The sequence below is a fragment of the Oncorhynchus gorbuscha genome, linkage group LG03 (genome assembly GCF_021184085.1).
Source record: "Oncorhynchus gorbuscha isolate QuinsamMale2020 ecotype Even-year linkage group LG03, OgorEven_v1.0, whole genome shotgun sequence".
Taxonomy (NCBI): domain Eukaryota; kingdom Metazoa; phylum Chordata; class Actinopteri; order Salmoniformes; family Salmonidae; genus Oncorhynchus; species Oncorhynchus gorbuscha.
In genome coordinates this window covers 48,359,121-48,377,167 of record NC_060175.1, presented here as the reverse complement: position 1 = coordinate 48,377,167, position 18,047 = coordinate 48,359,121, and the positions used below count along the sequence as shown (strand labels likewise).

Here is an 18,047-nt window from a genome sequence, read left to right as displayed (position 1 = left end):
CTATATTTGTTTGAATTACCAGGACGATAAGGACAATGACAAGACAACCATAAAGAACTGAGGACCATGTCGGCCTACTTTACAATACATTTGGACAAGACATTAATAAAGGGAATGCCATTAGGCAATAGCCTCAATAACATATAATTTTTTTACACACTTAATCCAGTAAAGGTCTGATAACCAGTCTACAATTAAACCTTTATTTTTCTTGAACAATCATTTCATAGAATAACAGAGGGTATGTTCACATAATACACAACACAAACAATGAGTGGTTGAATCAGTACTATTTTCAAAGGCAAGCTTGCAGGAGGGAAATTATGAGTAGTTAAAATCAAAAAGGTTTATCTTTATCATGATCATTTGAAAATACAGCCAGAGTTACTGTTACTATTTACAAGCATTATTTACATATGAAAGCTTCCAGGGAGTGTCTTATCTACATTGTCAGTTTACTACATCATAGTTTGGATGCATGTGAAATTCAGACCTTCATTTACCGAGGGAAGCAGAGAGCAGTTATCACTACACCCGTTTTAACAGAACACCTGAGCCAAAATATCTATGGTGAAAAGAAGTGATAGTGTTACTACATTACACATGTGTTTATGCCTCTTTCAATATTGGTGTATTGCAACAACAAAAAAAACATGTATTTTTGGCAACGCACTGGATAAGTGCAGCCATAGCAGTACGGCAACCCCGGAGAAAATTAGGATTAAGTGCCTTGCTCAAGGGCACGTCAACAGATTTTTCACCTAGTCAGCTCAGGCATTCCAACCAGCGACCTTTCCGGTTACTGGCCCAACGCTCTAACTGCTAGGCTACCTGCTGCCGAATAGATCTCCCATACACATAGTACATACATGTACCAGAATACATTTATAACATCCTCCCTCAGCAGTTGAAAATCAGAGGGTTGTTAATGCACAACACACACTGTTGAGGAGACCACTGAAACGGGCATTTTATGCAAGCTCCAAAACACATGGTCTTATTGCTTCCAGTTTGTACTTTGAAATGTACGCTCTGACTGTGGCTCTACTGTAGTCAGACTATAGACTGTGGCTCTATATCAAAATGGCTGTGGTATAACCTTTTTATATTTTTTTAGATAAAATCACCAACATAGCAGTGAGACTGATGCAGTCTTGTTGATAGAACTACTAAAAACATCACAGGCACGCTAATTTTTAAATTAAACATTTTTTTCTCATTTGTAAATAAGAACTGGAGTCTGAGTCTCTAGAACTCAAACACACAGACACACAGACACACAGACACACAGACACACAGACACACAGACACACATACACACAGACACACATACACACATACACACATACACACATACACACATACATGAGGCCAAATAGATATAAAGAGGGGACCCTGGGTCTGTTTCCTGATGACAATGTCCATCCTGTACAAACCATATGAGACTCCTCCTGCACAGCCCATATCCAGCAAAGAAACAATGGCACTTCACATTCAGTTATAAATGTAGGAGGAAAATCTGATTTTACATGCAGTTAAAACAAAGTCATCCAGATGAACTGGATAAAAAGCGGTCCCTATGATGTAAAGTCATTTGTAGTCTGTGTGTGCAATAATTGTGGGGTTTCCATCACATATATAGGCACAGATGTATTGTTCTGCAGTCAGAAAGTAGAACAGAGGATGGGTTCACTGTCAAGTGACTTACGTACAGTACTCAGTGGTGAAACATCTGGGTTCTCTCTTATCTTCTTATGACCCTGCCTTTGAAGACAGAACTGATCAGTATGATTTCCAGTGTGTGTGTGTGTGTGTTTTTTGCGATAGGTCAATGGAGTGGGGCGGGCTTCGCAGAGCAAATCTCTCAGTGGCACTGGGGCACGTGGTGTCAAGGGAGTCAGTCTACACAATGCCCTCAATGAAACTGGTGTCCAGGTGAACGATGAGCATGCGCAGGAAAGACATCTCCTTGCGTGTGTTCTCAAAGATGATTCGTGGGTCATCAGACTGGCAGCGGAGGCAGTTGGGGGCCATCACCATGGCAAGGTTATTGACATCCATCTTAGTAACAGACACATTAGCAGGCTGAGCAAACACCTGGGGATAATTAATGTGGGATAAAATCATTAGGGACTGAAGGCAGAGTATGTAACTTGAAACAGATTGACTAAGGACAAATTAATGAGTTTATAGTGATTTGTTCTATTTCAACTTCCTGACCAATGACCATGTCTCCAATGTTGAATACGATAATAGTTGTGTCAGTATGATTGTATTGTATTAGCTGTGGTGTTCTGTGTCGTGGTTATTACCTGCAGGAAGTGGATGAAGTAGCACAGCACCAGTCTGTTGAGCTCAGGCAGACACTGTACAACAGTAATGGCTGCCACAGGGTCGTCATAGTTGCTGACACACTGCTTGTAGAAGGCCATGGGGATGAGAGGCTCCTCCAACTCACGATACCACAGCTTCATCAGGGAGGCTAGAGGAGACGGGGACAGTGTTAACACTAACACACACACGCAAAGATAGTAGCAGAGGTACAGACTAACTCACCAGGTACGTTGGGGTCTGAGAGGTTTTCTGGGATCCGCCATTGGTCGACCTGGAGCTTCAATGCGTTGACTTCATCGATATCTCCAGGCACCCTTCAGAACAAGTGTTTTAATTCAGTATTCAGTTGCACTGCATGGCCACTAGGGGGAACTATAACACCCACTATTACCAATCTACAGGTATGTTCAGTGGCATAGCTTGAAAACCCATTATAACATGGTGAAACGGTTATCATGACACAAACGGCACTGGGAGTATCATGTTGTTAATTGGTGGAATTTGTTTGGATTTAGGGACTGACTATGATAATAACCATGGTGAATAGGCATGTTCTGTATTAGCTGGAGTAGGAGAAAAAAAATACCAAAGCTCCTTATCGCCCATGAAACAATGTAGTGGGTGGGGTATAACGTTTATGTTGAGAATAAATACTCCTCCAAACAAATTCAAACCTAATAGAATAATCTACAGAAATTCAGACCAAACAAAAATACTTACTCACAAATCACAGATATGAGAATAGCTCTAACAACATGATTGAAAGCCCATGGCCTCATGCAAAAACAAAAGTGTAAACATTTTTTATAAAGTATCAAATGAAACATTGCTGGTCTCCAGGGGCTCTTGAGCAGTGGTATGCAATGTTTGCTCTGCTGTCCATCTCTTTACAGTAGAGTACACAGGGAATGTTTGCTTTAAACTGTACTGCTTCAGGAGACCACCCACCAAGGCTGGCATACATTTGTCTAGATCCTCACTAGATCTCCTTTTATGACCGCGACCCTGCTAAACACACAACACAAACCCACACCTCACTGATGAATACACCAAGTCAAATGAGGTGATTTGCTGACCCTGTCCATCCTTCTCACCTGAATATGCCCTCAGTCTGGGCCCCTCCCAGTGCCAGGACGTATTGGGAGAGCTGCACCTGTACCCAGGGTAGCTTCCTGTCTGGGAAGAGTTCACTCTGGCGCTCCATCACCTCGTCCAAGGAGCTGCCAAACAGGGAGGGGGTCACGATGGCCCGTCTGCTGTGGTCAATCTCCTCCAGAGTTGGCTTACGAAGACCCTGCAGGGGAGGTTCACAGTGTGACGACTAGGACTATATTTTACACTGTTCATGTAAGACTTTGTCTATGACTGTTAGTCTATGACTGTTAGTCTATAACTGTTAACATCAAAGATTATATCTGAAATAGACTGTCTTGTGTGTATGTAAGCCCTGTGACTAAGAATCTATCCATATGTTTCTGACTAATGTCCATGTTTAACTCTCTAGCATTATTAATATCTTTATCAACATCTGTATTGGTTAGGAACCCTTTGAGTATTAAACAAATAGGGACATTCAGGGTGGGGTTGTGTTTTGACTGACTTCTCGATTTGGGCATTTTTAAATACCTTTGTGACAAATACTATTTTCCCTTGTCATTCCCTGCCCCTTTGCCATGCTCACTTCTCAACTCACCTTTTTGCCTCCAGTTATGGCCACTTTCTGTAGTTTGCGATAGCAGAACTTTGCATACGTGCTGATGGGCAGACCTGTGACGAGAGAAGGAAGACAGGGCCACTGTAACACTGAGGAATGCGACTCAGTAACCCAACACCATGGGAAATACAGCTCTTACTATAGCTGCACGTCACACCTTCATAGATACGTCTGCTCAGTGAGTGAATCCTCTAAGGAGCCTTGGTTTTCAACCAAAACAACAGATAAAAGGGTTGAACAATTCCTCACTAAATGCACACGCAATTTGTTCCCATAGATGTCAGACATTTCCAAGGCAGTAATTGGAGAGATGCTGGCTGTGTGATTCTGGCATAAGGGGATCAGAGTATACACGTCTCAACTGTCCCGGTATAGAAAGAAAAGCTGGGAGAATGGAGCCAGCCAGCCAGCACATCTTGTCCCAGCTGATTCATCAGACAGACACTTAGTACACTGGAGGGAGCAGTACCCCTACCTACAGACCCAAACTCTAGCGGTCTGCCTCGTTCCCTGTACTTGTGTGTATTTTCTGAAGTAAGATACATTTGAGGAATTAAATAATCATGACTGGGCCTCGAAAAGTAATGGAACAAGGCACTCAACAATCATGCTCCAAATTTATGAGCCACTTCCTAAGAGAACCGCATAATTTCCGTACTACAGGCCGTCGTCACTGTGGTAACTCAAATTTACACATAAACAGGTCTCCACTTCCATCCCAGAGCCTCCCTATCACACCCATGGGATCTCAACCATCTCCCTTCCTTCCCAGAGAACTCTCTCAGGTGGCTGAGCCCTGGCCAGATGGAGAATTTTGTGCTGCGATGAAAAATATCCTTCCTGGAATGTTCTCTAGACTGAAAGACCCTGGATTTATAGCAAACAGGTGACTGACTCATGCATGTACACCGCCATCGTTAATCTGTCCCAGTTTGACTGTAATTACAGCTAATTACAGAGATCATAACGATAATTTCCCATTGATCTCAGGGAAAACACACTGTTTTTCCCAAGATTCCCTGAATTAACTAATCATTAGGGGAAGAAAAGCAAGAGTGACTACTTTTTTTTACCCAGCCTGAGAGCAGGTTTGAACACCAGCGGTGGTCCAAATGAAAATTTTGTTTTGACAAGGCAAAACAACAACGAAACAACCAGAGCCCATGAGAAATCACCCCTCAGAGGATTAAGAGCACAAGTCAAAGACTGTAATGACACCTGTTAACTTCTGGGTCCAGACGGTCTGCCTATATCTGTTAGATTCTCCCGGGGTATCAGTTTAGTGATGCTACCTCAGCAAAGTTTTTAAACCCAAGTAAGCAAGGCCCGCCTCAGACCAGCCTAGGCTCATGAAAAGACAAGAGGCCTCCAGTTCCCACACACACTACTCCCTCCCACCACTCTGCTCACAGCTGCTCCATGCTGTGGTCACAACACCACCCTTCATTTCAGCTCGTCTATCCAGACAGCAGCTCTCATGCTGTTCATGAGGAGGCTTTCCCTTGTGATTGGCTGGTGGGTCCACATCATGAGCAATGCAATAGCCCTTTCCCTCAAGTCATTATTCCTGCCTCTATCTCAAGACCTCTACAGTGAGTCACTGCCATGAAGGGTAGCCATTCCTCATGGCCTGCGAGTCACTGATTTTATCCAGTGTGTACAATAGGTTGATGTTACAGCCATTGATGAACAATGTGTGTGGGTTCACCATTGTGGTCACTGCCACTTAGACGGGTAGGTTCCTCTCTGATGACATCATCACGGCTGATATTGTGGGTTGCCCTATCGCAACAAGACTAATGAGTGTGCAGGTTTGGGGCAAAACAGACAGGATTGACTTAGAATCAAAGGATTGTTGATAACATGTCAACTATATTTCCTCTTTGAATGTTTATTGGAAACATACATCCATTTGCAGAATGAGCACTTGTCTCTCAAACATGGTTGAAGTTGTTAGCTAGCCAGGGAATTTTAACCATTTTAGTAGACATGACACAAGTGAAATCAAGACATGGTATCAATAACAATACAACAAACTGAAACGAGCCACCTACGATTCCCCATGTGACAGCTTCTTGTCATTGTTGCCAGCTATCTTGCTGTTTAGAATCATAACACAGCCGTTTTACCCCTGCGATGCGCGCGCATCATTTTCGTGCCTTTGTCAGGCAATCCGTCTATTGGGGTCAGTGCAGTGAGTAGGCTACCTAAATCACAATGTGGGGCTGCCAGAGAGGAACACTAACATGGCCCCCTATTGTATCTCTATAGAAATTCTTATCCTTCAGCTCCCTTACCACCTCCACTGGTATTTTGTGAAAACCATTTAATACATCTACCAGGGAAGTTCTGCATATTAGCATGGTAGTCAAGTGACAAATCATAAATTCCCATTTCTCCAAATTCTTAATCTGCAGTGAGATATGAACCATGTTTGATATGTAATGGCTTCCTACCCATGAGAAAATAATAAATAAATGATTGGTCTCTCACTTCAGAACTCTCCAACAGACGTCCTCCTTAGGAAAACTCACCCCACACTAAACACAAATCTTTATAATGCTGCCTAAGTGATCTCAGACCTACCTTCTTCATCGGTGTTCTGTTTCCGTTTCTTTCTGGACTTTGAGTTCTTCTTCAGCTTCATGTCCTGCTGGTCTAGTATGAACTGAGCCACTGGAAACCAGGAAATAAGGCAAAGGTTAAAAGCAGATTCAGAAAATCAAATAACATTCTCGAAGAGCAAACAGGAGAGAAGAAGAGAGGGAAAAAAACACTTAAAAATCCTCACACACATCAAACTATACCCATCATGCTGATACTGACAGACACACAGACAGTGACGAAACAAAGAGAGAGAAAGGTGACCCACCCTGTTGCTCAGTTTGAGACTCACGTTTCTTGTCACTGCTCGGATCCGTGTGCCTCTGGATGTATCCCTCCAGGTAGCAGCGGAACTTGGGAGAGGGGGCGAAGAAGGCCAGGCTGACAGCCATCAGCTCCCAGCCTCCAGCCAGGCTCCTAGGGCTGGTGTTGCCTGTGGTCTGCCTCACCAGCTGCACATACAGCTCATCCCTCAGGCCCTGCATGCCCCAGCACTTGGTGACAATGAGCAGGGCGGCGTGGCGACGGTCCAGCCGTGAGGGTCTGTCTCCCATGTAGGCCTGGACCAGCTTGAACATCTCACAGGCTTCCTTCCTCACGGCACGGTCGCTGGTCACCAGCATGGGCTTCTTGATGGAGCCGCGGTTCCAGGAGAGCATGTTGGCGATGGAGACACGGCGGCGGAACAGGCCCTGGGTGTGCATGTTCAGGTGCTTGCTGGCCCAGTCCGCCATGCCTGAGGTGTCTGGGGGCGGGGGCTTGCGCAGGGTGGCGTAAGAGAGCTGGTGGTAGGAGCCTCCTATTCCTCCTCTTACTTCTCCCTCTATGTTGTCATGGGAGATGGAACGTTGGTGATGTGGGCCCAGTGAGCCTGTTCGTCCGTCCACCATACCTTTCTTCCTGCTGTCCAACTGAGCCTTCAGTTCCAGGGTCCCCACCTTCAGGGGGGAGAGAGAGAGAGGGAAAACAGAGGAGAAAAGAGGAAAGAGGGAAAGAGAAAGCGTCAGTGCATCAATATGTATGGCTGTCCACAGCTGCAGGCTCCTCAGTGTCGACGAGGCTGCTTTACCTTTGCTCTGCAATGCGAGGGCTCGAGGGGAAATTGTTGCAGGACCGGCAAATACATTTTCTAAAGCCGCGTCCACCAAAAATTCCCCAATATTTAAATGGACCTTTTCGTCAGGAGAAGGTGAGGAGCTTAGAGTGACCCTACCTCTGTTCTGCCTGACCCACAGCTCCTTTAAGACTACATGTGCAAATCCTTCATCTGATCCCAAGTGGGAATTCTGCCTATACGGAGCCCTGTCCACAGTCACCGCCCCTCACAGCAAAAACCAAACCAGTAATGCAGCTCTAGTCAGAGAAACATCAAGAAACCCAGGCCAATTCACAGCAGGAATGTACTATCTGAACATAAAACGTTCAGCATCTCTCTTTAATTTGACTATGATGTAATATAGTAGTAAAGTGTGCCTAGACCGTATGGATTTGGGTTTGGCGGCACTTCTTTATGGTCATATGGTCTTAATGGTGTTAAATGAGTGGTATGGGTCACTGTTTGAGATCAAATGGAACCACGGGCAAGTTTAACTAGGCAAAGGAACATTTACAGTATGAATGATACATTCTATAATTCCTCTTCTCTTATACACAGATAGCTTACAGATGCCCCATGACATGGTGGTAATTCAACAGCAGAGTTAAATAAAACAAGTCTCTAAAACAGATTTCAGTATCAAATATTCAGAGTTGTATAGATTACACATTGAAAACAGATCACATTTCCATGCTGGCTTTAAACCACTGGGTTCACTGTTTAAAAAAATAAAACAAGTAGTAAATGTTCTGCTTCTGAGAGGCTAGACCAATGCAGCCAAAACTTCACATGGGGTATAGCCAACAACCAATAGTGTTTGTGTGTATTCTGTACGAGCAAATCTGTGTGTATCATTACATTTACATTTAAGTCATTTAGCAGACGCTCTTATCCAGAGCGACTTACAAATCATGATATAACAGCAGGTCTGTAGAACATTTCAGTACAGGATTAGGGGATTGTTTCCTATATTTGTATAAATGCCATTGCTTCAGTACCAACCCCTCATGGCACCAGCCTCTGAACCCCACCCATACCTAGCTCTCCCTGCCAAACTTGTGCCATCTGGGCCACAGTGGCCCTCCTTCCTGACCAGGGGGAGCCATGTCCTGGATCTCCCACGCTTGGCCCAGGCTCCTGATACCCAGGCAGAGAGCTGGCACAGAGGGACAGGGGCCTGCTGCGTTGGCCAGGTGTAGGACAGTCAGAGGGGGACAGGTAGCGCTAAGCTCACAGGCACCATGCCTGAGCCATATATTGGTCCAGTGGGGCCCCTGAGCCTGCCGCTCCTGATTAGAATGTTTAAGGTGTTGCATCTTCCCCGGCACCTTATGTTTCTCTCAGTCAGATTCTAATCGCCAGTCTTATTGATTTCAGGACTTATTTTAAATTTCAACTGAACCTCAGACTTATTAGCTCTATAGTTTCATTAGATTCCTGAAACTTCATAAATACATATGGAGTGGGGTGGGTGAAGTAAGTGCATTGTTGAAAGGGTTTGGGATTATAAAATGGTAGGTTTCATAGCACTGAGGCTTTGCACAAATCATGTGCACCTGTACTAGCCTAATAATTCAAGCTCCTGACAGCAAGCAAGTTATCACTTCTGTCCATCCCATCTGTGTGAATTACTCTGCTTAGTTAAAATACCATTAGTACATTTATCCAGTTTTATAATACGCATAATGACCTAATCTGTCTTTACTCTGTTCAGAATTTTTTAACCTCTGAAAATGGGAGACAAACACAAAACCATGAATTTAAATACTTCTGTTAATGTATTTAACTTGGCATAGAGACGTCCTAAGTAATCTAGCAATAAAAGTAGCCCTGGAAAGGCAGCAGCAATGTAACCACCTCCAGACAAAACAAAACAGAATCCAAAGAAAAATAAACTGTTCCACATAAACAGACCACACAACAACAGGCACCAGTCAGAGTTAACTAAGCAGACAAACCAGAACTAATCCATTTATCAGGAGTGGACTTCCAAGGTCTTCCCATATTTCTCCTCACTCTCACAGCCAGACAGAGACAAATACTGGAGTGTATGCTTACCTCTGAGGGAGGTCCAGGGGTGTCTGGTGAGGAAAGGCCGGCCTGACTGGTGATGCTCTTCTCCAAGGTGTCCACCTTCTCATAGGTCCTCTTCTGCCTACCAGGCATCTCCAGGGGTGGCAGGGCCGGGTTGCCATGATTACCCCCCCTGCTCAGCGAGCGGCTGGCGGAGGGGACGTCTTCTCGTGACGCACACCTTCCTCCTCCTCCATACCACTGCAGGGAGTCCACGGGGGAACGTGTCCGGGGAACTGCGCCCCTCTCGCCAATCTCTGCCCCCAGGCCTCCAGCCTTCATCTCCCTCATGGTATTGGAGCGGCTCACCACCTCTCTCATCTCCGCCATCAGCCTCTCGTTAAGGGCACACAGCTCTCCGCTGCTGCCCACTGAGCCAGGCCGGCCTCCGGCCCCCAGCCTCCGCCGGCTCTTCCTCCTCAGGCTCGGAGAGGGGCCAGTGGAGTAGCCAGAGTCCTGGTAGGTGGCGGTGGTCTGGGGGCATGGAGGTGTGGGGAAGTCCTGCGAGGCCTGGCTGCTCTGCCTGCTGTGACGAGCCTCCACTGCCCTCAAGACACTGGCCTCCAGGGCTCGCCATGTCTGCTTCTTCTCCAGGGTCCCTGGCTCTCTCTGCTGCCCCCGTGGCTGGGACTGGGGCTCGGCCAAGAGGGGGTCTGATCGTGGTGTGGGGGAGGGGGTGCGGGTGGAACCGGGGGAGGTGGAGAGGAGGCCCTGTTTTGGGTCCACAACAACCATGTGCTTGATGCACTCCAGGCCAGCAGGGCTGTAGTCAGAGGCAGAAGGGTTCCTCTTGTGCCTGGATTCGGAGTGAGAGGAGCCAGGGTGCTGGAGGAGCCTGGGCTTTTGCAGGCTGTGTGTGGGGGTGAGACGGGATAGACCACCAGGCTCATTATGGAGGTGAGCCCCCTCCACCTCCATGTCCACAGGAGGCTCATCATAGATGGGACACTCTTTTCCCGGGTCGTCATAGAGGTGAGGTGTGGAGGCATACTGTGGTGACACTGACCTGGGGGTGCTGGGCTGGGACCTGTGACTTGCGGGAGTTTGGGGAGGGTCAGAGGACACCAGACAGAAGCTGCCGTTGCCGGTCTTTCTTAAGTGGTGGGCCTGCCGGGCGTCGGCGGCCATCTTGCCGGAGGGTGCAGTCTTGTAGCCCTGGGTGGAGCAGGAGTGAGCCCCTGGGGGTCTGCTGCTGACGGGGTGGAGGGTGAAGGCCTGGTGGCCGTTGGGCTTGTTGTGTGTGTGTGTGTTGTGGTGGTGGAGCTGCAGGTCCGGGCTAGATGGGCCTCCAGGCTGGATCCGACTGACACTGTTTACTTTAACCAACATTGCTGCCTTAGACCCTGGGGAAGGCTGCCATCTCTGAGAGCGCTCTCTGGAATAGAAAGAGAATAAGGGAAGGATGAGATCTGGGTTTGGATTTAAAGAGATAACTACTGATAAAAACACACACACCAGATGACAGTCACCCGAACAAGCAAAGCATTGTCCCGAACTTCAACAAGCCTGTGGTTACTTCTAAATTGTGACCATCAAAAAAATGCTCCACAAATTTAAATTCCAAGCTCAGACAGATTTGGGAAAACTGATCAGATTCCTCACATTCTTGCCCAGACATTTCACTGACTCTCCAAAATACTGCCTTCTAAGTCATAAGACAATATCTCCAGTGTGTGTTGTGCAAACCAACCTCCTAAAAAGACACAATTACCATTGCTGTCTGTGTTAGAAGTGTGGAAAACATTTCCTACGTACAGTAACTGTGTTAAGCATTCTCCTGCTTTGGACCATAACACAGTACCTCCTCCCAAGAGTAGTGACCCATCAATTACACGGACTCAAAACACCTCGTGAAACATTTGGTTAACATTTGAGAAAATGACAAAACACTAAGATATAAATTCCCTGCTGCCACAGTTCCAAAACACTCACAGACTGAGTAGAGTAGTAGAGAAGAGTGTATTTGAGAACATAATTGGGGAGCAGAATTACAGTAGTCTCCATCTGGCCTGAGGGACTGGAGGTTGACACTCCTCCCTTGCGGCCAACTTCAGACGTCGTCAGAATGTTAATCCAAGCACTGGGAACTAATCTGGTATTAATCTGTTAACACCTCTCTCTAGCTTTCTAACCCTGTAATTCCTGTGGCCCAAGCTTCAGGCCTCATTCATTCCTCAATATCTCACTGAGATCCAACTGCCATCCATCCGCGGTTCAGCAAATAAACTATTCTATCCATCTGACCAACTGTGACTGAAACAACTATCATAAAGCATAAGAGTTATCCGCTAACTTCAATAATCAAAGGTTGAGCATGCTTTACAGTACTAGCACTACAGACCAAGGATTAGAAAAGCAGAGACTTACCTTCTGCCCTCCTCCCTCTCTACCGTATAGCCAACAACACACTGTAATCAATACTATTAAACCTGCATGGCTCTATCCTTCTGCAGCCAGACATCTAACAGACTAGCCCACTGCACACATACCTCCTAAGTCTCAGGACAGGAGTTACTGGGGAGCAGGAAGACGACAGAGAAGACCTTCTGTAGTTTGTAACAATACAATAACAACTCCCCTGGGGCTCAAGCTTCTCAGGCCAATGGCAAACTTCCTCACTTCCTTCTCTCCCCCCCTGAACTGCATTCTCTCTTTCCCTCAAACAGTCACGCCACCTCAGTGATTTGAATGTAAACAGGCTCTTCAAATGGTTGAGCAGATATAGCTTCCACAGCCCATAAACAGCTGGGCCTAAGCCACCTGGCAGCCTCCCAGCACAGCCAGCCCTGTCCTTGTGGTGTTGGGAACATTCCTGGGCCTCACCTCCCTCCCCCCTGCTCAGACGCGACAAAAGACCAATCAACAGTGTTTACTGCCCCACACGTGGGTCCAGAGGAGTGGAGAATAGTCACGCGCTGCAGAGTGGATGGGAACCACTTCAAACCGGCTGTGTTAGAGCCGCTTTAGTTCTCAACAGTGTGACAGACTGAGGTGGGAGAGCTGAAAACGTGCTGCTGCTGTCTAAACTCTGAAATGCGGGACTCAGGAAGTCCTCCTTCCGTCATGGTCAGGGGCTGGTGATGTCAGTGATGTTACCTCCACAACAGAGGCAGTGTTAAGCAGATTTTTATGATCAAAGATTATGGTCTGATGTTGGTACTAACCTTTGAATTGACTTTAAAAAAATACAGGAACATAAAACTGGCTGTTTTAAAACAGCCAGTTAATAGTTTACTATGGCACAGAATGGGCTACATTACAGTAACCATTAAGAGACAAGGAATTTAAGCAAAAGGCCAAAGACCACATGTAACCTAGCAAAATGATCACATGCATCATGCACTCAATGGCCAGTTTATTAGGTACACCCATCAAGTACCGCGTCGGACCCCATTTGCCTCCAGAACAGCCTGAATTTTTCGTGACATGGAAACGTTGCTCAATTGGTATCGGGGGTTCCTAACGTGTGCCAGGAAAACATTCACCATACCATTACACCACCACCAGCCTGTACCAGCCTGTACCGTTGACACCAGGCAGGATGGGGCCATGGACTCCTACTACTTACGGCCCCAATCCTGACTGCCATCAGCACGACTGAACAGGAACCGGGATTTGTATGACCAGGGAATGTTTTTCCACTCCTCAATTGTCCAGTGTCGGTGATCGTGTGCCCACTGGAGCCACTTCTTTCTGTTTTTAACAAGGACCGATGAGTTGTGTGTTCTGAGATGCCATTCTGCACACCACTGTTATACTGCACCATTATTTGCCTGTTTGTGGTCTGCTTGTTAGCTTACACGATTCTTACCATTTTTCCTTCGACCTCATCAACGAGCTGTTTTCGCCCAAAGAACTGCCGCCGAATTCGCACAATTCTCTGGAAACCCTAGACACTCCTGCGTGAAAAGCCCAGGAGGCCATCCGTTTCTGAGATACTGGAACCGGCACGCCTTGGCACCGATAATCATACCACGCTGAAAGTTGCTTAGGTCACTCGTTATTCCCATTGTAACGGTCAATCGAACAGTAACGGAATGCAAGCTATTTTTGTGAACGGGTGGTATACCTAAAAAACTGGCCGATGTGTGTACACCCCCACACATATAAGGTTACTCTCATTCTCCAGTGGTGAGAGGGATGAGTGGTCTGGTTAACCACTGATGACCTTGAGAGAGGGAGGTGGGGTTCTATTTCCTATCTCTGAAACCCCCTGGAGCCGCCTACACCACACAAACAGGAAATGACAAATCTAACATTCACGCTGGAGTAAGGCCGAATGAGAGGGGTGACCTTCACTTATAGGGAGTTTACATGTTGCTAAATTAAAACAAACACAACCATATATGAAAGAACATTGTCTCTGCACAGCGTCACTGCCATTACACTCGACATCCCCATACTACCTGAGTGCTAATTCCAGCTACACGCTAAATGATGTCAGTCCTCTTTAAAAATGTCACCAGTAACAACAGAAACACCATCCTCTGCTTGGATGTTGTTTTGAGGTGAAACCAGAGCAACACAACAGAATGATAAGAGTAAGTTTGGACATGCTGAGTCGAGCTCCTAGCACAGAGCAGAGCTGGGGATTTAATCTGGTTTAGTGGTTGTTGTTCACTTGTCATTGTCACACCACAACCAGGGTGGCACAGCCAGGCTAGTTTTCAGCCCTCCAGCATCGGCTCATTATTTTGTTTGTTAGCACAAACAGTTGGTGCGCAATAGATGATTATCCCAATCACATCTGGCTTCATGCCAATGGCCACAGTTGATATAAGCTTTCCTCACTGTAGCAGTCCTAATCCAACTATAATTTACCACCAACAACCTCTTGCCTAGTTAAATAAAATAAAAATAATAAATACCACCCAACCAGAATGATCTCACTTCTAAAACAGTGAGACAGAATAAGAAAGCAGTGGTTAGAAAATAGGGTGAAGTGAGAGAGAGAGCAAGAGAGAGAGAGCGGGAGAAAGAGAGAGAGAGAGAGAGAGAAAGAACGAGAAGGGGATTTGTCGTGGGAGAGTGCCGTCAGGGAATGAGCAGGAACGTTGGCATTCCTCAGAGGTCTCATTTAGGGGCCCCAGGCCGGGGAGCCTATAGACAATGCCTGGCTCCACTATTGTCACGGCAACGCCCCTCTATGGAGCAGAGTCCCACTTAAAGACTATCTACAGATTCTCTCAAGCAGACGTAAACACTTACCTAACATCGGTATGGCAGTGCTGAGCTTACTGGCTCATTGACACTGTCAACATGTTTGCTTTACCACAATCATAAAAAGAGCCTGTGTTATAGCCCTGTGTTTCATCACACTGACCACATTGGCTGTTGGGTACTTTTCAAATAATGTAAATTTAAAATAAATTATATGCCACGGAATATAAAAAATACATTACCGGTATTCAGACAAAAACAGCACTCATTTTCAAAATCTATAACATACCCCAACCAGAAGCCATGGATTACAGGCAACATTCGCACTGACGCTTTCAAGGAGCGGGACTATAACCTGGAAGCTAATAAGAAATCCCGCTATGCCCTCCAACGAACCAAAGCGTCAATACAGGACTAACATCGAATCGTATTACACTGGCTTCGACGCACATCGGCTATGGCAGGGCTTGCGAACTATTACAGACTACAAAGGGAAGCACAGTCAAGAGCTGCCCAGTGACACAAGCCTACCAGATGAGCTAAATAACGTCTATGCTCGCTTTGAGGCAAGTAACACTGAAACATGGATGAGAGCATCAGCTGTTCCGAATAACTGTGTGATCACGCTCTCCATAGCCAATGGGAGTGAGACCGTTAAACAGGTCAACATTTACAAGGCCGCCGGGCCAGACGGATTACCAGGACGTGTACTCCAAGCATGTGCTGGCCAACTGGCAAGTGTCTTCACTGACATTTTCAACTTCTCCCTGTCTGGATCTGTAATACCAACATGTTTCAAGCAGACCAAAGTCCCTGTATCCAAGGACACTAAGGTAACCTGCCTAAATGTCTGTAGCCATGAAGTGCTTTGAAAGGCTGGTCATGGCTCACATCAACACCATTATCCTAGAAACCATAAATTCACTCCAATTTGCATACCACACCAGCAGATCCACAGATGATGCAATCCCTATTGCACTCCACACTGCCCTTTCACACCTAGACAAAAGGAACACCTATGTGAGAATGCAATTCATTGACTACAGCTCAGCGTTCAACACCATAGTGCCCTCAAAGCTCAACACTAAGCTAAGGACCCTGGGACTAAACACCTCCCTCTGCAACTGGATCCTGGACTTCCTGACAGGCTGACCACAGGTGGTAAGGGTAGGTAACAACACATCCACTGATCCTCAACACTAGGGCCCCTCAGGGGTGCGTGCTCAGTCCCCTCCTGTACTCCCTGTTCACTCATGACTGCAGGGAAAACTCCAACACCATCATTAAGTTTGCCGATGACACAACAGTGGTAGGCCTTATCACCGACAACAATGAGACAGCCTGTATGAAGGAGTTCAGCGATCTGACCGTGTGGTGTAAGGACAACCACCTCTCTCTCTCAATGTGATCAAGACAAAGGAAATTGTGGACAACAGGAAAAGGAGGACCTAGCACATGTGGAGGTAAACCCAGGCCCTGCATGTCCCCAGGCACCCTCATTTGTTGACTTCTGTGATCGAAAAAGCCTTGGTTTCATGCATGTCAACATCAGAAGCCTCCTCCCTAAGTTTGTTTTACTCACTGCTTTAGCACACTCTGCTAACCCTGATGTCCTTGCCGTGTCTGAATCCTGGCTCAGGAAGGCCACCAAAAATTCAGAGATTTCCATACCCAACTATAACATCTTCCGTCAAGATAGAACTGCCAAAGGGGGAGGAGTTGCAGTCTACTGCAGAGATAGCCTGCAAAGTAATGTCATACTCAATCACAGTGCCATCCGTTTTGTCACTAAAGCACCTTATACCATCCACCACTGCGACCTGTATGCTCTAGTTGGCTGGCCGTCGCTACATATTTGTCACCAGACCCACTGGCTCCAGGTCATCTACAAGTCCATGCTAGGTAAAGCTCAGTCTTATCTCAGTTCTCTGGTCACGATGGCAACACCCACCCGTAACACACGCTCCAGCAGGTATATCTCACTGATCATCCCTAAAGCCAACACCTAATTTGGCCGCCTTTCGTTCCAGTTCTCTGCTGCCTGTGACTGGAACGAATTGCAAAAATCGCTGAAGTTGGAGACTTTTATCTCCTTCACCAACTTCAAACATCTGCTATCTGAGCAGCTAACCGATCGCTGCCGCTGTACATAGTCTATCGGTAAATAGCCCACCCATTTTTACCTACCTCATCCCCATACTGTTTTTATTTATTTACTTTTCTGCTCTTTTGCACACAAATATCTCTACCTGTACATGACCATCTGATCATTTATCACTCCAGTGTTAATCTGCAAAATTGTAATTATTTGCCTACTGTCACGCCTCGGTCATTGTATTTTGTGTTTTTTGTTATATGTTTGGGTAGGCCAGGGTGTGACATGGGTTTATAGGTTGTATTCGTATTGGGGTTTGTATTATTTGGGATCGCGGCTGATTAGGGGTGTGGTATAGACTCGGCTGCCTGAGGCGATTCTCAATTAGAGTCAGGTGCTTATCATTGTCTCCAATTGGGAACCGTAATTTAGGCAGCCTCAGTTTCGCTTTGTATTTTGTGGGTGTTTGTTCCGGTCTCTGTGTTGTAGTCACCAGATAGGCTGTAATTAGTTTCACGTTCCGTTCTGTTTTTGTATTTCAGTTATTTCATGTACCGCTATTCTGTTCATGAAAGTCATGAGTAACCTACACGCTGCATTTCGGTCCGACTTTCTTCATTCAACAGACGAACGCCGTTACAGAAAACACCCACCACTCACGGACCGAGCAGCGTGTAACTGGCAACGACGCAGATAACTGGCAGGAGCTAATGGAGTATACGACGTGGGAAGAAATTGACAGGTGGGCGGCCGACCCAGAGAGAGTGCAGGCGCCCGCCTGGGATTCGCTGCAGCAGTGCGAAGAGGGCTACAGGCGAATCGAGTCAAAGAAAGACACACCGGCTAAAACGGAGAGGCGCTGGTATAAACAGGCAGCGACAGCTGGAGCAGCAAAGGGAGGATGAATTATTCGGAGAATGGACATGGGAAGACGTGTTGGATGGTAAAGGTTGTTACACTTGGGAGGAGAT

General features: G+C 46.4%; 1 protein-coding gene across 2 annotated transcripts in view; it reads right to left on the bottom strand.

Moving 5' to 3' along the window:
* Window positions 1-182: 182 nt before the first annotated feature.
* LOC124031466 (rho GTPase-activating protein 39-like) overlaps window positions 183-18,047 on the bottom strand; it is a 50,625-nt gene continuing 32,760 nt past the window's right edge. The window contains exons 3-10 of one of the 2 annotated variants that reach the window (XM_046342720.1): window positions 9,807-11,196; window positions 6,921-7,590; window positions 6,635-6,724; window positions 4,028-4,101; window positions 3,429-3,628; window positions 2,557-2,648; window positions 2,313-2,482; window positions 183-2,097 (exon numbers count right to left, since the gene is read on the bottom strand). In XM_046342720.1, coding sequence (XP_046198676.1) covers window positions 1,903-2,097; window positions 2,313-2,482; window positions 2,557-2,648; window positions 3,429-3,628; window positions 4,028-4,101; window positions 6,635-6,724; window positions 6,921-7,590; window positions 9,807-11,196 — 2,881 coding nt within the window. In that variant the 3' untranslated portion in view covers window positions 183-1,902. The remainder of the gene's footprint in view (window positions 2,098-2,312; window positions 2,483-2,556; window positions 2,649-3,428; window positions 3,629-4,027; window positions 4,102-6,634; window positions 6,725-6,920; window positions 7,591-9,806; window positions 11,197-18,047) is intronic. The other variant, XM_046342721.1, reaches the window with a different exon arrangement.